This window comes from Anoplopoma fimbria, chromosome 14 (assembly GCF_027596085.1).
Source record: "Anoplopoma fimbria isolate UVic2021 breed Golden Eagle Sablefish chromosome 14, Afim_UVic_2022, whole genome shotgun sequence".
NCBI lineage: Eukaryota > Metazoa > Chordata > Actinopteri > Perciformes > Anoplopomatidae > Anoplopoma > Anoplopoma fimbria.
In genome coordinates this window covers 11,949,150-11,964,571 of record NC_072462.1, presented here as the reverse complement: position 1 = coordinate 11,964,571, position 15,422 = coordinate 11,949,150, and the positions used below count along the sequence as shown (strand labels likewise).

Below are 15,422 nucleotides of genomic sequence, written 5' to 3'. Positions count from 1 at the left end.
TGAATATACTATAATAATATGATCATGAAATTGTGACATAACAAGCTCAGCTCATTATGTTAAATGTTATATTATTCTCCTTATTCGCACTATAACAGAGTTTAATGAGAAGCTCAACTCATTTTTCAAGATAAAATCAGACTTTAATGTAACAATAGTGGTCCATTCACACAGGTGCTTTTAATCACTTTGCCTAATTAAACCTTCTCTCAGCAAAATGTGGGTATGTGCTGACTCTGCTTGATTTACTCACTCTCCTGATAGTTTGGCTGCACCTGATGAAGGACAAGTTTTTTTAAGTTAGCCTTAAAACAGAAGTCAGAGGACCAAATGACAATTAAAGCAGATTTTTCTTGCTGTAATCCTCCCTACTGGGCCAAACTTTGAAGATTTTTTTCTAATGTACTTCCATTGTAAATGTCGGGAGACAAAACCACAGTCATCCTTCTGTAAAAATGTATCTGTATGTACCGTCAGACTCAGACTTGAACAGTCTGAGTCTGACGGTACAGTTCAACAGCATGACAAACTGCAGCCTGCTCAATAAAACTGTCCTAAACATTGTCCTGTTGAATCAAAACCTTATTATAACCTTCAAGAGGGTAATATTATAGGACCGTTGAATAAGACTGCAATAGTTTTGTTTTAGTGTTCCTTATTAACTGGCGTATGTAATGGAAATAAAAAATAGTAATAATTACTGAGGATTTTGAGCTATTGTGCATTGTTATTCGTCACAATTTGAATTGTTATTCATCACAATTTCCAGAAATATTTCAGTATGTTTTTAATGTAACTTCAACTCCAAAGCACTAGATGGGGCCAATGAGCTGATATCAAGTGTGCATGTCGTGGGTGTTTATGGTAAATTTAACATTACAAATTATTAAATGCAGGCTTATAGATACACACTAAGATTAGTACATAATGAATGAGGCAATTAATTACGGAAAATGAACTAACAATTGGAGTGAATGTAGAGTTGGTTGTACTCTAAGTATATTTGAAGTTAGCCCAATTTCTCATTGGATAAACTAATAATAATATGGCTTAGTTAACCAGTGCCTTTTTTGTAATTCCCTGGGTTACACATGTGTGGGTGAGTTAATCAAATCAGACTCTACAGTAACTGTAACTCTACAAAAGTTTTGAGTAATCGTGACCATTTGAAAATATAGCTCAGGAATAAAAGCTGACATCTTGTAAATCCTTTTTTAAAATAAAACAATAAATACATGAGACGCGGGTTTTGCCAGCTGTTGTTTTACTTTACTGCAATAACGTGCAATAGTTTTAATAATAATAATAATAATAATAATAATAATAATAATAATAATAATAATAACTTTATTTATATAGCACCTTTTAAAAACAAGGTTTACAAAGTGCTTCGACAGATAAGGCAGCAAAACAGTGCAATAGAAGAAACATTAAGAACAATCGTTAGGATTGTTTCTTAGTTTAGATAAAACTAAACTAAGAAACAAAATGAAATATCAAGTGACAATCAAATAAACGAACAAAATAAATAAAATAGGTAAACATAAAATAGTAAACGAATACAAGATTAAAATACTAAAACCAATTAAAAGGAAACTTAAATTAAAACGACGACATCACATAAAAGCCATTCTGTAAAAAAAAATATGTTTTAAGAAGAAACACGCTCCCTGCAAGGGAAGTTTACAATCATTAAGCTCAGTATTTCCGATTTTTTTGCGACGGGTTTGAAGGCAGCAGCAGCAGCAGCAGGCTCTGGCTCTCGGAGCTTCCGGGTCCACCGCCCGGGACAGGTGTCAGTACGAATGAGCCTGTTCTTCGCTGGAGGGAGTGTTTGTCTTATTTATCGGCTTTAAACGCACCATGATAGAGGTGTGGAGTTACCGGCGCTGCTGCAGTTCTCCGCCCCGCAACAACAACAACAACAACAACAACAAATACATATGATATGTGCGGTCCTGCAGAGGTCTGTTTATTCCATGCGTTGGCGTCCACATTGTATTGTTTTTCCAGAGCATTTGCAACAATTTGATCTCCCACTCAGCCGGAAAGAAACGCAGCAGCAGCGGCAGCGACGTCCCAAGGAGGGGCATCCCCCTGCTGGTGTTTATTATAGGGGAGAGACGCAGCAGCAGCCAGGGAGTCGAGTCAAAGACGGACAGGAGCAAACATGTTCGAGGCGAGAGGAATCCCCTTTGTTCTGCTCGACATAGCCTGTCTGATCCTAGGTACGTATCCCAATGCTTTTTCTTTTTTGTTTTGTTTTACTGACTGCTTTTTGCAGCTACTTTAAGCCGATTAGTGCTCTGATATAATCCTAATGTTGGGCTATTTAACAACCTGCCATCACGTGAAGGGAGTGGTGAATGCGAATGTCACTGACTGCATTTAACAGTTTTATTTTAACATCTAAGTTAACTCCGCCAAATCAAACCATGTGTATGTGATTGGCTATGTCTGTATATTATCCATCTAGGTAGGCTTTAAAGTTGCTATAATATTTTCCCTTTTAATTAAATCAAGCATGACATAATTCTTTGTTACTATTGTATGCAAATTAGTGCCACTCTAAGGTCTTAGATGTAGGCATCTAATAGTTATAATTAGTCATATGACTTGAGTGAAACAAAATGTATTAATACAGGATGATACTACTCTTTTCTATCATCACTATAATAGTTACTATATTGAAGTATTTTCTTATTATTTTATGTTTTTATAGTTGGAAGTTATTGTCACTGTCTTATATTTGTGACTACTGGTTTATTCTCTCAAAAGTGTTAAATCCACATATACATGCCTGTCTATAAACAAAAGTGGATTAACTAATCTTTATTCAACAATGTTAGAAATGGAATGAATACCCCCCAGGCTTATGCTGAGAACTTACTCACCCAAGGTGAGCACCTATACTCCTATCAGACCTGTATTCAGAATGTTAAAGTATTTTACTCTCCCACCACTGGTTTGAATGTTAAACACTATCGGAAAGTGTGTTGACACTACAGAGTTGCTCTTTGAAGTGTCACCACGCTGCTCTTGAATTTCCTGTCTTTAGGTATTTGCATCTTGAATCTATGGAAATGCAAATATTTGTTTGTTTATGTGTGGAGGGGGGGTCTTTAAAATACTGCTTAATTAAAAAGGCTACAGACTTGTATTATAGTGCACAAGTGCCTTTTGCAGTGAGAACCAGTATGACTGGACAAGCCCAGTTTGCTGTTCGGATGACTGATGCAGAGGCAAACTGGATTATTCTGCTAATGACACTGACTATTAGATTATAACAAAGCATCTGCAGTAATCTGTTTCCAGACTGAAGCAGCTGCATGTGAAAAAACATGCACATACATACACTTAAGAGCCACCTAAGGTTCGACTCTTAAGCTTGATAAATGTGGGAACAGAGATAATTTTTGTTTAGTTTTCTGAAGTGCATAAAGTGCTTCGAGAGTTTTGTCCTGGATTGTTTACAGAGTTTATACACGCTTATAAATCTTCATGTATTTATGTTATTATATACACTTTTTTCTTTCTGTCTGTGTGTTTGTCTTGGGAGGTTAGTTGCACAGTTATGCGAAAGTTAAAGAGTAACACGGCTTTCTGCTGCAGTTCTAAAGTGACTTGGGGGTCCTGCCCTTCTGTCCCGTGTGTGTCTCTGTTGCGACTTTCTGGCATTTTCAGCTGTTGTAGCCCATCAAGCAAGTGTGGCACAGCTGACTGTGTCAACAACTGCAGGAGATGGCAGGCAGAATTAAAAAGTAGTTTATAGGAAGTTTGTGTATCTTCATGTGTGTGTACTCTGTGGATGTGGTGGGAAATGAGCATTAAAGCTCATTTTCTACTTACTTAACCAAAAAATCACTGTGTATTTCCCCCACTATACACCTCTGCTAAACGGGTCAGACCACCAGAGACATGCCCTACATTCAGACTTTGAACTGTCAAAACCTATTAACATAAACCATTATCTTTATGGTATTTTCTTTATGGGGAGTGCTTAGCTTATGTCCACAGCTCCTCTCACACCTATGAGTCAGTGCGCCAACAAAAAAATTATTCTCAATCCTCCCTGCTGAAAAACTACCCAAAGCTAACATCATTCTTTGGTGTCATGACGTGTACTATGTAGTACATCATTTTGCAGAGTAAAAAACAGAGACCAGTAATGCACGCTTCCTGAAGCTCAGGGTCAAAGGATGTGACTTGTAGAATTTCCTTATTGTGAACATTTCTCAAGAAAAGACTAAAACCAACAATTAACTGATCTTGAGCGTGTTCGTCTATTTCGCCGTATATAACTTATTTTTATGTGCCATTGTTGTCAAAAATGTATTAGAAATACATCAATGACTGGATGATATGCTCCTTCAATGCAATAAAGATGGAGGAGTCAATCCTACGTACACGTCATGCTCATTGTACTTTAAATTTGCACTACTGGGCCAAATTTCACAGCTGAAAATAGTGCCAAATAAATGTTCTTTATTACTCCTGTGTAAATAACGTTTGCTAAGAAACTTCAGGACATAGCATTAAAGTAAATCATTGAAACAAAAGTTTATATTTGTGATCCATTTGTCCATCTTCACTAGAAAGAAATGAGCTCAAAGCTGAGTGTTACTTATTAACAGTAACAATAACATATGGATGGTTTTGGTCTTTTCAATGAATTTAATAACAGTAAGAAAACGAAGGATAAAAACAGCCTTATCCTTTAATTGGCGTGCTAAATAGGTTGGAGTCTCATTGCTGTCACACATATTTCATTATTTTTTATGACACTTAAGAACAGGATCGTCCTCAAATGTCAGAAATTCACTTCTATAAGAGAGATGACAGATTCAAAAGACCTCGACAATTTGTTTCAGCACTATTGCTTTCTTTTATTAACAGTGGTAACTTCTCCTGATCTCTTCGTCCACAGGGGGTCTGCCTCTGGCAGCCTTTAACCTGGGTAAGATCCGCCCCTACCAGAGGGGCTTTTTCTGTAACGACGAAAGCCTCAAGTACCCTTTCCACCACAGCACAATAACCTCCACAGTGCTCTACACTGTGGGGTTCACCCTGCCCATTAGCTGCGTAAGTAGGCATCAATCAGCAACTCATCTCATGGAAGATATGTTGACCTGCCAATCGCAGGTGTAACCAATAGCTTTAATGCGATCCAAGGCGTACCAGGGCCCTTTGCTCTGGTGTGATGCAGGCTGGTTTATCGCCACACCTACATGGAAAGCAGCCAATATAATAATAATAATAAATAACCTGGACTTTCCTGCGATGGCAAGTCAACGTGTCATCTGTGAGACGGTTCTGTTGGAACTGATAGACCAGTCTATGAAGGGATCAACAACATTTCAGAGCCTTATTTAGGATGTATTCACAATGGCTAGATTCCTTTTATATTACAATACAGAGGATTATTCAGTACTGGGTATTGAAATCAGATATGCACAGTATGTTTGTTTGAATTAGTTCTTCTCTTTTTTGTTATCGCAGTGTGAAGAATTCAACATTTTTAAAGGTTATTCACAAACATCAGCTCTTAAATTGGTTTATCGAGAGCTAAAAGGAAAGGAAGATGTCCACTTAAAAACAATTAATACAAAACAAAGTCAGTAAATGGTAAATGATGTTGCGTCCACACACAATTTAACTGTCTACTTTATTTATTTTACATCTCAGCTACTACTGCTGAATTCACCAATGTTTCTGTTTATTAGGATTTTAATCATTCTATTGGTCAATTATTATTTTCAATGAACAATACAACCCCATAGGCACAAACTCAAAATATATAATTAAATATGGATAATGTGAAGTGAGGCCAGGCATTTTGGTTTTGCCTATATTTTATCTATTGGGTGAACTTTCTATTGCTGTTGATAATTATTGCAACAGCTGTGTGCTGCGTCCCTCTGTTGCTTTAAATAGCTGGAGAGCGATCGTTTTTGGAGAAAGCCAGATGCAAAAAGTGCTGCTGGTGTGTGCATCTGCATTCAGTTATTGCTCGTTGTATCAGTGATTTATCTCTTCCATCACTTGTCTGTAGTATTTATGTTCTATGAGTAATCACAACCCCAGTCTGCAACACTTTTTTAGTCTTACTGCAGTCTAATTTAAAACAACTCACTGCATTGTTGCCTTTCTTCCAGTTGAAGGTGCTGAAGAAAAAAAAAAAAAAGCTTTAGGAAGAGGTACAGTGTCGGTTTGTCAAAAAGAAGAGATAGAAAACATCAAATATCGCTTTGTCAGAGAGGAAGTGAATGAGAATGTGTGTAACATACGATTGTTTTGGTCACTTGTGAGCATCTGTGAGACCACTGTTTCCTCTCACTTGCTGTGGGGCTCAATAACCCTCTCAGAAATGTCCCTTTTGTGCTCTAACGTTTTCTCTCTTCTACATCCATTCCTTATCAGCGTTTAACTGTCTTGTTGCCATGCCAACACTTTAACCACTAATATTTGTACACTGATGCTCCTGAAAGTTGGCGAGGAGTCCGCCGCCGCCGCCTTCAGAGGATGCAAAGTTTTTGTGCGACCCTCTTACATGACTGCTGTTTCCTGCATGCACAGGCACATGGTATTGCATCATGGGTAGGGGTCTGAGGCCCAGTGACATGTTCTTGTAACCTGTATTTTGTTCCTTTTGTTTTTTCTCTCATTGCTTCTCTGCTAGCTGGACTTCCATTTGTAGTACTCAATGTGCAGCACAGTCCTTTCCGCCGGGGCTTTTTCTGTAATGATGATTCAATCAAGTACCCCCTTAAAGAAGACACCATAACCTATCAGTTGTTAGGAGGTGTAATGATTCCCGTCACAGTACTCACTGTAAGTGCATCTGTTTTGTTTGTCTGCTAACGATTCTCTTTTTACTTGTATATTTTCTCTTTTATGTACAGTTTGTCTGTATCTGTTTTAACACCCCTAAATTCTCTCTTAATCCATAGTTATTCTGTGATACTGTAGTGTGTTTTTAACTGCTTGCTTAATCCACCACTACCATTAACTGTGAGTTCATTTGCTAACTGCATGTTGTAGAAAATGTTTTCCAAACTTTTTTAGTTTTCCAAACGGCAATATTTGAAGATGAAACAGAAAGGTGACCTGAAGTGGACCTTTACTTTGAAACTCACCAGCCCTAAATTATTCTGCAGCCGCTCCGACAGCTTGTAGAAACCACAGTAAATATGACAGATGTGAAACTCTTCATGAGCAATGCAGTGGCAGCTTCGGTCATTTGATACTGAATGGATTTGAACTCTTAAAGAGGCTACAAAAGTGTCTCAGTCAGTTCAGTATATAAACCGTGAAAATATCTTTTCACTTAAGACTTGAAGCGTTTTACAGAATCGTTCCACACTGCATCTCATTTTTGTATTCATATACATTCTTTAGATGCAGTAAGTTAACTTAAAGCAGCTCTATGAAAAACAGACACCTTTAATCTTTAGTGACCCATTGACAGAATCTCTTAGTTCTCCTATTGAAAGGTTTTTAAAGTTAACAGAGCAGTAGCAACAACAGCTTTTTTTTTTTTTTTTTTTACACAAATCTATTCATAAATATGCACATGCACTTCAACCGCGACAGGAAATTATGAGTCATCCTTCTGATGTGTTTATTACAGTATGTACACATACGTACAGGCTCCAAAATCGTTTTACTGTGACATCTAAAAAGATCTAATAATTGGATCGAACAAAAGTATATTATTTTAAGTGGACATCATCCTGTTGCCAATTACATTTTAAAACATTGTGTACTATATTTTTATCGGATGGGGATTCCTCTCTACTGTTATGGAGGTTGTCTTTAAAGGAATTGTTTGAAGTTTTTAGAATGAATGCTTATTTGTTTGTTTGCCAAGCATTAGATTAAAAGATCAACACCGCTCATATCTACCTGTAATATGAAGCTACAGCCAGGAGATGATTAGCTTAGTTTATCAGAAAGGCTGAAAGCAGGAAGCAAGCCTCTGTCTAAAGATAAAACAAACAAAATAAATCTGCCCATCAGCTCCTCTAAAGCTCGCTTATTGACAGGTTATATTTTGTTTGTTTAATCCGTACAAATACTGAAGTGGAGCAGGTACCCTGACATAGTGAGGAAAGCCTGTACCCTCAGTTTCCAGTCTTTGTGTTAAGCTAAGCTAACTGGCTGATTGTAGAAGTAGTTATTTAGCATACAGACATTAGAGTCGTACTGGTTTTCTAACTCTTAAGATCGCAAATGCGTGTATCCAAAAAGTTCAAACTATTCCTTTAAACACTATTGCACAGAGATTAGGGAATTTTGCAGGCTCTGATGTTGATTTCATTTAGTTGCATCTCTCACATTTTCATCTGTAGTTGTTGTGTTTTCTGTACCATCCTCTAACTCTGGATCCTCTCCTCCCTCGCCCTCCTTCCACTTCCCCCTTACAGATGATATTTGGCGAGTGCCTTTCAGTTTATCTAAAGCGCATCAAATCCAAGTCTTCTTTCGGCAGCAACATTTCCTGCGTTTACAAAGCCATCGGCACGTTCCTTTTCGGTGCCGCGATGAGCCAGTCTCTGACCGACATAGCCAAGTACTCCATTGGCCGGCTCAGGCCGCACTTCCTGGATGTGTGCAAACCTGATTGGAAACTAATCAACTGCTCATCGGGGGCGTATATTGAAGACTTCACCTGCAATGGAGACGAGAAGATGGTCAATGAGGGCAGGTATGTATTTGCTCTACCTCAGAACTTGTTTTATAGCATTTTGAAATGGATGGATGAATCAACAAAAACTTAACCAGCAATTTATTTTGATGGTAGACTGATATTTTTAAAGTCATTTTTCAACATTTTCTGGTTCCAGCTGTCCCAATGTGAGGATTTGATGCTTTTCTTTGTCGAATATGATCTAATAAACTAGATGCAGACAATTGAAACAACAATTTTCACTCTATTGTTTGTCATTTTATAGATAAAACTATGCATTTATGATTAGTCAAGAAAATAATGTCAGATTAATTGGTGATGTAATAATCACTAGGTACAGCTCTAGATTAACTCATGACGAACTTGTTCAGTTGATTTAAAATGCTTGCTGTTGAAATTATTCCTTCATTTAAATTTGCAGCACTTTTGTTTTGTTGCTTAACGAATTAGCTAAATCTGACAGAAAACAAAGCTCTAAACCTCTGTGTTCTCCATTGTTTTACAACGTGTAAGTACAAAGAGCAAAGGTTAAGCGTGTCACAGAACAACCAATGAATTCTGAGTTGAGTAATAATGTTGATGGCAGGAATATTATGGCAAAACATTTGGACGTTGTGCAACTTCAAGTTTCTGGTGGATATCTGCACACAGATGATGTAAGTGTAAGTGTTTTTAGCGTGATGCAGTCAGAACCGTTGGCAGCACACGAGACCAGAAGGATTGAATAATATCTCAGGAATGTAGTGCTTGTTTTGATTTAAAGTCTGTATCCCTTATCAGCTCAGTGCAGAAGGAAGTATAGTGGGTGGGGAGGATATCCCCTTCTCATTCTGATGGAGGCACAAGCACCGAGACCAGCAGTAATTATAGCAGTGGCCTAAATAGTGACATCAGCTGTGCAGCTTGTATCAGTGTTAGAAAGGGTTTATTATTGGCTGTGAATAACCACCCTATTCTATTCAGTTCTACACAACTTAAAGTTAAAGTAGGTTAGTCTGCTTAAAGGTTAGAGTGTATTTTGTTTTCAGTGTCTCTCTCTCAAACTGACAGTTTTCCTGAACTGAGTGGAAACCTTCTGTGGTTATTTAATGTGTAATTACCTAGCGTTTCCTGGAGCAGTCTGTTTATTCTGATGTAGTATAATGAGACCAACACTTATCAGCAGGCCAAAAATACAGATCAAGTGAAGCCGTTTTTGTATTTCCAACTCCTCTATGCGTATGGTTTGGTCGGCCTGCTCCTCACTAATGGAGATAATGAGCAGCAGGAGCAGGAGAGGACAGAGCATGGCAGCTACTCTGCTCAGGATCATCTTACTGTAATATGATTCCTCTTTGGCTGAGGCTGATTTCCCTAGAAGTGAACAGGCGTCCATGTATTTGTTTGCATTCCAGACAAAGCCCAACTTTAGGTATTCAAAGTGTGAGAGTGTGAAAAAATAATAAATGTATGAAAAGGGACACAGTTGTTTTCAGCCCAATGGATTCTAATAATATGCATTGAGTGGAGCCCTCACAGGGTCTGACCAACCCGCACTTTTAATGTGATGCCACAGAGGATGTATAGAGGTCGGCATTATCATTTAATATGCCAGTTGGGTTTTCTAACCAAGGTCTGTTTGATCAGCCTGTATCGTTTACTAACAAACACTGTTGCTAAAAAAACAACAAGTTGATTAAACGATTACCTTTAATGACTGAAACGACCATAAAAACTTCAGTCTCAAATTCCAAACAAACACTGATTTCAAAAAGAAAAGATTAGATTTTTTATATTTCTTTAATTTACAAAGCAAGAAAGCTGAAAACACATAGCTTTGTGATGCACATTGTTTACCCTTGTCAGAAATTTCACAGACTACAGTTGGTGTGCAATCTTTCAATATTCCCATCATGATGGAATCAGATATATCATGATACAGAATTACGTTTGTACGTAATGATAAAAACATCCACATGCTAACTCAAATTTCCAAGAAAACCAGCTCCTTTTTGCACTGAATTTCAAAATGAACTGAGAAAATACTGGATTGTTCACACATATATATAATATATATATATATATATATATATATATATATATATATTGTTATCGAGACATGAAAGGACCTCTATCGGGGTAGAAGATTTTGTCCATTCATTCATTGATTGCTGACACCACCTGAGACTCCCAATAAGTGTGTGTCAGGATAATGTGTGTGTTTGTGTCTCTGACTCATGATTAAAAAAAGTTTTCTCAGTGTCTTCACACTTTAGTTTAGTTTTCTAATTAATTAAGCTCATAACAAAGTGTTGAGCCATGCTTTTGTCTCTCCGTTGCAGGCTATCCTTCTACTCCGGCCACTCCTCTTTTTCCATGTACTGCATGCTGTTCCTGGCTGTAAGTACCTAAACCAGTTACATATTGATTTACAATCATATCAATCAGTATTCACTGGAGCATATTGGAAGGAAGGTCTTGAACAAATCATTGAAAACCATAAATATCAAAATATACCATGTTAATTGGCACATCAAGCTCCAGAACAAAATGCAATGAAGATAATGATCACTCAAGCTTAAAGGAATAATTTGACATTTTTTGAAAATGCTCTTATTTGCTTTCTCTCTGAGAGATAGATGAGAAGATTGATACCCCTCTAATGTCTGGCCATTAAATATTAGGCTACAGCCAGAAGTAAGTTAGCGTAGCTTAGCGTAAAGACTGAAATTAGACAACCGTTTACTTCTTAGTACCCTCTGTTGTTTGTTCAGAGCTGATTTTACTGCCCAGCCCTAATAAACTTTAGAGGCTGCTGATTCATTCAACACCATCAGATATAAATAGATGCAGGGACAAAGTCCTGGCACCAACATAAAGCTCCCTCTCCCTCTTTGAGTGGACATTCATGTATGAGAAACAGCAGCTGACATCTGAACATTCACCGACAAACCCAGGGAGTGTTTTTTCTTTCCTCCCACAATTAAACGACAGCATTTGCGTAGTTTTAGTGTTACAGGAATAGCAACATGGATCTGGATAAAGCGGCTAAGCTGGTTGGTCCACAGACGCCCTGTTTTCAATACAAACAAGATTTTTAAAGATATGCCACAATGGAAAATGACGTTCAACTGACCAGAGATTCCTACTTGATAAGTCATCATGCTCCACAGGTGGTGTGATGTTAAATTATCAGATTAGATTGTGAGAATATACATTATGTTTTTGCTGAATACTTGTATTAGTTAATTATTTCAAGGTCGGTTTGACAAATTGAAATGTGGCTTGCTTGAGATTTTTAATAATGTTAATAATAGTAGAGCCGATAACATAAAAAGAGGAAGTTTTATGTTTGTTTAAAATAGTTTCCTGTATGATATATTTGTCTCTGGTGATACTGGTGGAGAATACACTGAGTCATCTGCAAATAACTGCAGCTCCTTTTCCTACCCCTATTACAGTAATGCTGCATACTATAATGATCGTCCAATAATCCATTTCCTGTGTCTCTTCCAGCTCTACCTGCAGGCCCGACTCCAGGCTGAGTGGGCGAGGCTGTTGAGACCCACAATCCAGTTCTTCCTGATTGCTGCCTCAGTGTTTACAGGATTGTCAAGAGTGTCTGATTATAAGCATCACTGGAGCGATGTGATGACGGGACTCCTGCAGGGGGCTCTCATGGCTATCCTGGTGGTAAGTGATGTGTCTTAATCTGTTTATAAATGAATAATCTGACTTTTTGGGGCATTATCTGCCTTTTATTAGATGCACACTCTCATATCTATCAGTTAAATATGAAACCAGGAGATGTTTGGCTTGGAAAAGCATGAACACAGGAAGGAGGGAGGAAACTGCTGTCTGTGCATGATCTGCTCAGTATGGCATGTGGAGTGAAAATACACACATACACACTCATCTCTCATGAGAAATAACTTTGGCAGGCAATTGTGTGTCTATCTAGGACCTCATTCCTCACAATAAGCAGCCAATTTAATAAAATAGTTTTCAGGGCCTTTGATGCACTACCACAGGTAGCTATGAATGGATGAAGAAATGCCGTCAAACTAGGGCTCAAAAATATGATTTATATAATTGCTATTATTTTGACTGATATTGTAATTGAGAAATGTTTTTCAATATTAGGGGAAATTATATATTTTTTTATATTATTATTCTCCTTTTCCTTTAAAATTTAAAAATTTAAAATATGGTATTAGGCCAGGACATTCCGTCAGCACAAAAGTTTTGAATATGGTATTTTGACACACCTTAAACAAATATTGAGCCTCCTGCATTAGGTTCAATTGCGTTAAAAAATTCGGATTCATTTTGAAGCTGTACCTTAGACATCTGTTTGCATATCAACAGCTGTGCCCCTCCACTGCGCTTTAGACTTTATGGCATGCTATATTATGACAGTTTCAGTGAGATACTGTACTTTGACTTATTTTGACATACTTTACTATGACATTTTTATGGCATACTGTACTGTACTTCTTTTACATTTTCGGTGACATACTATGATATTACATTTTTATAAAAAATGTATTACATACCATGCAATTACTTTTTTGTGACTTACTATATTATGAAATGTATTCTGCCATGTTATGACATTGAAAGAACCAGGATAGCTGTTTCCAGTCTTCATGCTAAGCTAATTATCTCCTGCATGTAACGATATCACATTTTTCATCTGACTTTCTGCAAGAAAGGGGAATTCATAGTTCCCAAAATGGAAACCTAAAGTTACTGATCTTCCCTGAATGATGTTTTAGTTAAGCCTCGCAATAATCTATGCCTTTTTTAAATTATCTTTCTGTACCATGCAGGTCTTCTGCGTGTCTGACTTTTTCAAGCCACGCGTAGATGCCAAGAAAGAGGCCGACATCCCACACACAACCCTGCAGGAGACTTCAACAAATGGAAACCACTTTGAGAGTCCCAACTAAGCTAAGCTACAATAGGAGGAGGATGACCGCCTCTCTGCTCTGCCCAAATATACACCCAGGATCCCAGTTCTCTAGCCTTTCATCTCACACAAATTCTAATCCAACACCCTGCATGGATTTACCGTTGGTTCTTACCTCAAGTCAGCCAGTGGATGACTCTGCATTGGGACTGTTCAGATTTTTAAGACTTTATAATTTTTCTCAACATTTGAAGGAAAGCGGTGTTTGCCTGTCCAAGCCTTGTAGAAACGCTTAAGTGACTGAGACAGATGTAGGTTAGGGGCTAGAGATTCTGTAAAGGCAGAAATCATTTAGCATGCATCTATCTACTGAGCTGGTTGGAAGACCTTACTGCACGCGCCCACTAAAGGGTCTGACCACTGCTGGGAGAGAGAGAGCGAGAGAGAGAGGGAGAGAGAGAGGAGGGTTGGAAACCTGTGAATGTAACCATGCTTTGTGCTTTTCCTGACCTGGAGTCAATCTGCTCAACGATCTGTTTTAGGATCAGTTTCTAGGTCGACTCCAGCACCCCTGAGGCATCAGAGTCTCATAACTTTGCTGCCTTAGGTCCAGTGTTAATTTAGGGGCCATTAATAAGTGGAATGTTTGCTTCTCAAGGCTAGAAAGTGCTGGAGACTAAAGCTGATCCTAGACCAGAGGGCAACATTGCTTCACATCTGGAGCTGCTGACTCCAGGCCACTGTTGCCTTACTCTCCAACTCTCTCACCTGATAAAGTCCAGGGGGAAGCTTGACTTGTATCATGTTTGGTTAGAGAGTTGAAGAGTAGACGGTCAGTTTTTAGTCCCGTGTTGCCTTTGCCGGACTGCTACTGCTGCTATCACAGCTCCCTGTGTATCTTAAAACTAATATAAACATCAAGTGAACAGACAACAATGTACTTTTATATAATCTGTGTGTAAATAAAAAATCACAATACAGACTTTTATTGAAAATAAAGTTAAATGTGTTCAAATGTCGAAAAAAAAGGAAAAATAAAGCCATTTTACTTATTAACATGAACAGAAATAAAACCAAAGTGGTTTTTTTAATGTCATAAGTCGTTATGAAATTAAAGCATGACTTGTTTACTTTCTCAGCCAGGACAAAATAATGTCATATTATGAACCACTTTGCTCATGTAAGCAAAAATGATAAAAGCATTAATGTGCAATGTATTTTGACTACGCGGACGCATTCATCTGAATAAAAAACAATTCTGTTTACATCCCAAGTCAATTATACAGTGCAATTTTCACCGTGGATAACAGGAATCAACAACACCATTTTCTTTTGACAAACTATAGACTTTTTATGATCTATTAGGCTTACTATACTTAGAAACTTTTAGTCATACTTTACATGACATTTTAAGACGCTTTGAAATGCAGTACTATGACTTTCTTCGACATACAGTTAATTTTTTCATGACTTATTTCAACAGACTATAACATGACGTTTTATGAACATTTCGACATAATACTATGACCATGACTTCTACATAATATACTTCTTTTTTGACTTTTGTCTTTGACTTTTTGACTTTTTTCAACAGACTATAATAGGATTGCTATAGAATTACTTTTTTTCAAGGAGTTTTTATACTTTTTTGGTAGTATACGAAATAGAATAGCTAGAAATAGCTCAACGGGTAGAAAGCCTCCTAACGGACTGAAACTGAGTTGATCCTAGTTCAAATCCCACCTGCAGCTGCAATATTTGGAAAACTTTTCCCTTTAATTCAAACTGTCAGAAAAAGTCAATGCACTACTATGTTGATAAAATACGTCGTAGTATAGTGCT

The 15,422-nt window shown here is 37.6% G+C and overlaps 1 protein-coding gene across 2 annotated transcripts; it reads left to right on the top strand.

Annotated features, from left to right (window-relative positions):
• The first annotated feature begins 1,731 nt into the window (after positions 1–1,731).
• Positions 1,732–14,838, top strand: plpp1a (phospholipid phosphatase 1a). Of its 2 annotated transcripts, XM_054612106.1 has the most exons (7): positions 1,732–1,966; positions 2,045–2,228; positions 4,928–5,082; positions 8,427–8,707; positions 11,011–11,068; positions 12,185–12,361; positions 13,501–14,838. In XM_054612106.1, the coding sequence occupies exons 2-7, from the start codon at positions 2,171–2,173 to the stop codon at positions 13,618–13,620; spliced, it is 849 nt and encodes a 282-aa protein (XP_054468081.1). In that variant the 5' UTR covers positions 1,732–1,966; positions 2,045–2,170; the 3' UTR covers positions 13,621–14,838. The 2 variants fall into 2 exon arrangements, with proteins under 2 accessions (XP_054468081.1, XP_054468082.1); XM_054612107.1 differs by lacking the exon at positions 4,928–5,082 and adding an exon at positions 6,680–6,831 and having other exon boundaries at positions 1,732–2,228.
• The last annotated feature ends 584 nt before the right edge of the window (positions 14,839–15,422 follow it).